At 30.5% G+C, this 6,417-nt stretch overlaps 1 protein-coding gene across 1 annotated transcript; it reads left to right on the top strand.

Moving 5' to 3' along the window:
• The first annotated feature begins 5,183 nt into the window (after positions 1-5,183).
• Positions 5,184-6,070, top strand: LOC127126463 (transcription factor RADIALIS). Its single transcript, XM_051055392.1, has 2 exons — positions 5,184-5,572; positions 5,794-6,070. The coding sequence occupies exons 1-2, from the start codon at positions 5,319-5,321 to the stop codon at positions 5,816-5,818; spliced, it is 279 nt and encodes a 92-aa protein (XP_050911349.1). The 5' UTR covers positions 5,184-5,318; the 3' UTR covers positions 5,819-6,070.
• Positions 6,071-6,417: the final 347 nt, after the last annotated feature.

The raw sequence follows: 6,417 nt of genomic DNA on the forward strand, positions 1-6,417 counted from the left end.
GTCCAGATATCATCTCAAGAGTCTTCAAAATAAAGTTGGATGAGTTATTGTGTGATTTAACAAAGAAGCATGTCTTAGGGAGAGTACTTGCATGTGAGCCAAATTAAGGCTAGTTGACTATAGTTATCATGTTGTTCTATTACGCATTTTAAATCTTTTATATGCAGCGTTTAATACTATATTCACTTATTTGCAGATATATACATTGTTGAATTCCAAAAGTGGGGTTTATCACATGCACATATTATGTTATTCTTACATCTATCTAGCAAGTATCCAACTCTAAATGATATAAACAAGATCATTTCAGCAGAGATACCAACAGAAGAAGATGATAGGCAACTTTATCACTTGGTCAAGACACATATGGTTCATGGTACATGTGGTTTACCAAACAAATATGCACCTTGCATGAAAAATGGAAAGTGCTCTAAATACTTTCCCAAAAAATATTAACCTACAACAATTGTTGATCAGGATGGATATCCTATGTACAGAAGAAGAGAAACTGGTAACACAATGATGAATAATCACGTTGTTCTTGATAATAGATATGTCGTTCCTTATAATCCATATTTGTTGAAGAAATTTCAAGCACGCATCAATATGAAATAGTGTAATCAGAGTACTTCAGTGAAGTACTTATTCAAGTATATTAACTAGGGGTATGATAGAATTACCGTTGTTGTTGTCCAAACTGAATCTAACAAATCTTCTGTTTTCAGAAATGTTGATGAAACTAAGCAATATCTTGATTGTAGGTATGTCTTACCAAGTGAAGCATGTTGAATACTTTTTTCATTTCTTATTCATGGTAGGTCTCCTTCAGTTGAAAGGTTGTATTTCCATCTTGAGGGTGACAATTCTATTTACTATACTAATTATGAGATGATAGATAAAGTGTTTAAAAAACCAACTGTGAAAGAATCAATGTTTACTTCATGAATGGAAGCAAACAAGACATACCTAGAGGCAAAAAACCTGACGTGCTCTTAATTTATTTCCAAGTTTGTTTATGAAAAAAGATACTGACACTGGAGACCACATAAAAGAGGCCATACCATTGGCAGACTAATTTGGTTCCTCCAAGTACATGTGAGTTGTATTACTTGAGGATGATTTTGTCAAGGAACCAACTTGTTATAAGGATATATAATATGTGGATGGAAAGGTTCGGGATAGTTTTAGGGATGCATGTTTTGAAATGGGATTTATTAATGATGACAAGAAATATTTTGCAGCCATAAATGAGGAAAATGATTGGGGTTCCGATCATTTTTTGAGAAAGTTATTTGTTACTATGCTACTATCTGGTACCATCAATAGACCACATCAGGTTTGGGAAAAAACTTGAAGGATGTTGTCTGACGGTGTTCTCTATCAACAAAGACAGAAGACAGATAATAGAGGTAAATGATTGTTATTTAATTTTTTGAAATACATTATTATAAATCTAAACATATCAATTAATTATATGGCAACGAGATGTTGACACCCAAATGTGTTGTTATTAAATTTATATATCACAATAAACTTGCAACTTCTACATTATATGTTATTGTCCCATTATATAATTTTGTTGTGCCATATCTAATTTATTTTTGTTGTTCTATTATATGATGTTTTCAGTATGTATTATTTTGATATGGTTGTTCCATTTAATTTCTTGTATGTGTGTAGCGCTTTAATTTCCTATATGTATGTATTATTTTAATTTCTATGTTTTTGTATGTATTATAGGCCTGCATTTGCAAATTATATAATAGATAAATGTTACCGGTTAAAATTGAGGTGGTTAATGTTTCTATTCCATGAAGCACGTTCCATTTGTATTTTTCATATGGATGTAGTCACAAGGTGTTTAATATAAAGCGCTGATCGGTTTATTTTTGACAAATTTGGAGTTGACCAACACGGAGATGATTTTTTTGACACTTATTGAGATTGAGAATCTATTGCAATCAAATCGAAGAAGTTTGCATGAATTTAAAGGTGTGCCTTATCCAGATTTATATTTCACAAGACACATTGGCAACAAATTGATTTATGACGGACATGATTACAATGCGGATACTGAAAGAAAAAATTCCCATGAGCTTTTTTGTGCCCTTACAAGTAATTAATTCTTTGTACTATGATTTTGTGTCAAACAGGCGTGATATATGACATTTTTTACTTTTAATTATAATTCTTACATTATAATTGATAGATGAACAATGTTCAATCTTTGATAAAATCATGAAAGTCGTCAACAAACAAATAGGAGGGGTATTTTTTTTAATGGTTATGGAGGGACTGGTAAAACTTTCATGTGGAGAGCACTATCAAGTGTTATTCATTTGCAGAAAAATATTGTTCTTAATATTGCTTCAAGTGGGACAGCTTCGTTATTAATGTCAGGTGGAAGAACAACCCACTCAAAGTTCAAAATATTTGTGCCAACACTTGACAATTCTACTTGCAACATTGACAAAGACACTGAACATTCATAGTTATTTGAAGCAACTAATGTGATAATATGGGATGAAGCACCTATGTCTCATAAGAACTTATTTGAGACATTAGATAAAACCCTTAAAGATATCATGAGCAAAAAGGGTATGCAGAATACAATTTTTGGTGGCAAAGTTATTGTTTTTGGAGGAGATTTTAGACAGATTCTTCATGTTATTCTAAGAGCAGGTCGTTCAGATATTATCCATGCATCAATTAGCTCATCTTATGTATGGGACTATTGTTAGGTTCTAACACTAACAAAAAGTATGAGACTTCAGCAAGCAACAGGAAATACAAGTTCTGGAGAAGTAGCTGAATTATCAAAATGGATTTTAAATGTGGGGATGGTAAGATTTGTGAACTAAATGATGGTTTGGTTGATATAGAAGTTCCTCAGGAGATATTAATATCAAGTTTTGATGATCCTATAAGGGCTATTGTTGATATCACATATCCCAATCTGTTGGAAAATTATAAAGATGCATTCTTACAAGAAAAAATTATTCATGCTTCAACCATTGAAATAGTGGACAAAATCAATCATTATGTATTAGACTTGATTCCAGGTAAACATGTGTTAACAACAATCTATTTATACATACAACAATACATTGTATCAAATACCTTTACTAATGTCTTAATGTTTTTATTTAGGATAAGAGAAAGAGTATCTAAGTTTCGATTCAATTGATATAACTGATACAAGTTATAGTGAAACATATAAAGTGCTAACTCCATAATTTCTTAGTAAAATGAGAACATCAGGTCTACCAAATCATATGATCAAATTGAAGGTTGATATCCCCATTATGCTAATGAGAAATTTGTACCATGCTGAAGGGTTGTGCAAAGGGACAAGATTAATTGTTACAAGGTTAGCAAATCACGTCATTGAGGCAAAAATTATGTATGGAAAGAACATATGTAATATTTTTTACGTTCCTTGAATGTCTATGACGCCTTCTGAGTCACCTTGGTCATTCAAGTTGATTAGAGACAATTTTCGATTATTGTCTCATACGCAAGGATAATTAATAAATCTCAAGATCAATCATTCGATAATGTCGGATTGTATTTGCTTACTCCTGTTTTTAGTCATGGTCAATTGTATGTTACAATTTCAAGAGTCAAGAGCAAAAGTGATATGGAAATCTTAATACATGACAAGGATAATGTACCGTGTTCGACTACTATAAATGTTGTGTACAATGAGGTGCTTCAAGCACTTTGTTAATTGGTAAACGTTTTTTACCTTATCTTTTGTGATCCAACTTAAATATTCATTTTATATATATATATATATATATATATATATATATATATATATATATATATATATATATATATATATATATATATATATATATATATCACAAATTTTATTTTATTTTTTGCAAATTCAAATAAACAATATATAATTTAATATTCCTCTTCATGCAATTGTAGTATGTGGTATGTTGTTATGTGGTATGTTGTTATTGGCTGGTTGCTGCAACGATAAAGTTAAAAAATTTATGGTTTATTTGAGAGATAATTTTCAAGATGTTTATATGTTGTCTTATAAAATTTATAATAACTGCGTATTATTAAAAGTGGCAGCTATTGGATAAAAGGTTTAACATTGAGTGAATTATATTAATTTATATTTGTGATATAATACACATGAATTCAAATTTGATAAATGATTATATATTGTAACTATACAAATGTTAATTAACTGAATACATAAATTCAAATTTAACAAATGAGTAATAGATACGTGTAATATGGATCCAAATAGAACTCGTGTGAAAACATATGTTTCTCACCGGTGATTAACTAAAACAATGTAGCAATTGTGATTATACTTGGAACATGTGGGATTTTTATTAGAAATCATTTGTGAAAAAAGTAAATAAAAATAAAATGTTCTAAATAAAATTGATAAAAGAGATTGTAGATAAAAATGATTTGGATTCTTCAAATTTCCTCTTGTATCGCTAATAGGTAGTCGCAGTTTAGTTCCATAATCACTCGTCTAAAAGCATGACAAACTACCATTAAACTCTCATACTCTCTTGCCTTCATTTGTCTTTTTAACTCTTTTGCATTCTTAATTAGACTTTTATGTCTTCCTGGAGATCTTGATGTTAGATTTAATTATTATATAAATTTCACTACATTTGAATTAAACTCGAAGTCCGTGCCATGTTCATTAACCTCAACTAGGGGCAATTGTTTTTGCATGATAAAAATAGTCTCGAATTATTTGGAAATTGAGATTAAAAGCTCAGCACACCTCAACACGCGAAGTTTAAATCGACCAGAACACTATGAAATGTGAAGAAGGTGCCATTGAAGCCTTTATATTGACTAAGAAAAGACTTCCAATTAAAAGCTCAAACCGAATTACAACTTATCGGTGGGTTATTCAATGATTAGTTCATTTCAAATCAATTACCGACCAAAATTTCATAGTTCAATTAGTCCCTTGTTTGATGCATTGGCGTGATATGAACGTGAATATTAACGGAAACTTTATAATTTTGATTTGGATATGACCACTTTGGCTATTTGCTGGTTTAATATTCTTATCTACAAATGGACCTATTTTTTACTGTCATCAAGATACTGATTCTCTTCTCCCATTTGTTTCTTGAGCCAGTTATTTTCTGTGGTTCCTAAAGAGACAAATCATGATAATTCTATTTCATTTTTAGCAACAAGATTTTTATGCCAACTGGCACTACCCCATCTCCTATTTCCCCTTCTGCTTATTTAAAACATCACACATTCTTACCTCTTCCTTCAAGTCTCTATCTTTAAACTCCTCATACCAAGAAATGGCATCTAGCTCAATGTCAGCATCTAGCTCATGGAGTGTTAAGGACAATAAAGCCTTTGAAAGAGCTCTAGCTGTTTTCGACAAAGACGCTCCAGATCGTTGGTACAATGTGGCTCATGCTGTTGGTGGAAAAACCCCAGAGGAAGTTAAGAAACACTATGAACTTCTTGTTGAAGATGTTAAGCGTATTGAGTCGGGGAAAGTTCCGTTTCCAAATTACAAGAAAAATTCAGTCTCTCAAGAAGAGAAAAGGTATCCTAATATAATCACTATAGTTAAATGTCATGAGTTACCGATATTTCTGAAAAAAGATAGATATGTCTGTGTCCGTGTCTATATCGGACATCTACACTGATAGTAGTGATTACATCTAATTCATTCAATTTTTAAAATTATTATCTGTATCGTTGTGTGGAGTCGTTTTTGACGTGTTTGTGTTTCATAACCACTTTAGTGTTTACTTTCATTTGTAGGATGAGGAACCTGAGCCTTCATTGACCAACAACGGCATCAACAACAAAACATATTATCTTTTTTGTTTTTAACCAATCAACATGTTTTCAAGCACTGAGGAGGTGTTTTGTCTCACAAAGTGCTAATGTAATAGTAGCATTAGAGTATTAGTCATAAGAATCATATATTTTACAATGATTCCATTCTTAATTTAATGTCTTGTTGAAGCAGACTAGAAAAGATAGCAACTGTTTCAGCTCCTTGTTCTAAATAAAGGTGTAATTTTGTTTTGCTTTATATAGTATCATTTGTTTTTTTATTTTATTTTATATAAATCGTATATCATTTACTTTTCTTCATTGTCATGTGAGATTTTGACCCAAATGCTCCACTTTCCCAACTCAAATAGTCACAATTTCCCAATTTTCAATATAAATTTCAAATTATCCTACTTCCAAACTTTTTTTTTTATCACAGTGTCACAAATATTATTGGTGTCTCCTTATAACTTTTAAGTGGAGACGATAAGTTTCCTCCTAATTATAGTTTTATTCGTTTTATTTTAATTAAGTAATTTTTTAATTATTATTTAATACAATATTTTTATTTAATTATTGTTAATTATAATAATTATTTAAATTTTT

This window comes from Lathyrus oleraceus, chromosome 3, assembly GCF_024323335.1.
Source record: "Lathyrus oleraceus cultivar Zhongwan6 chromosome 3, CAAS_Psat_ZW6_1.0, whole genome shotgun sequence".
Classification (NCBI taxonomy): domain Eukaryota; kingdom Viridiplantae; phylum Streptophyta; class Magnoliopsida; order Fabales; family Fabaceae; genus Lathyrus; species Lathyrus oleraceus.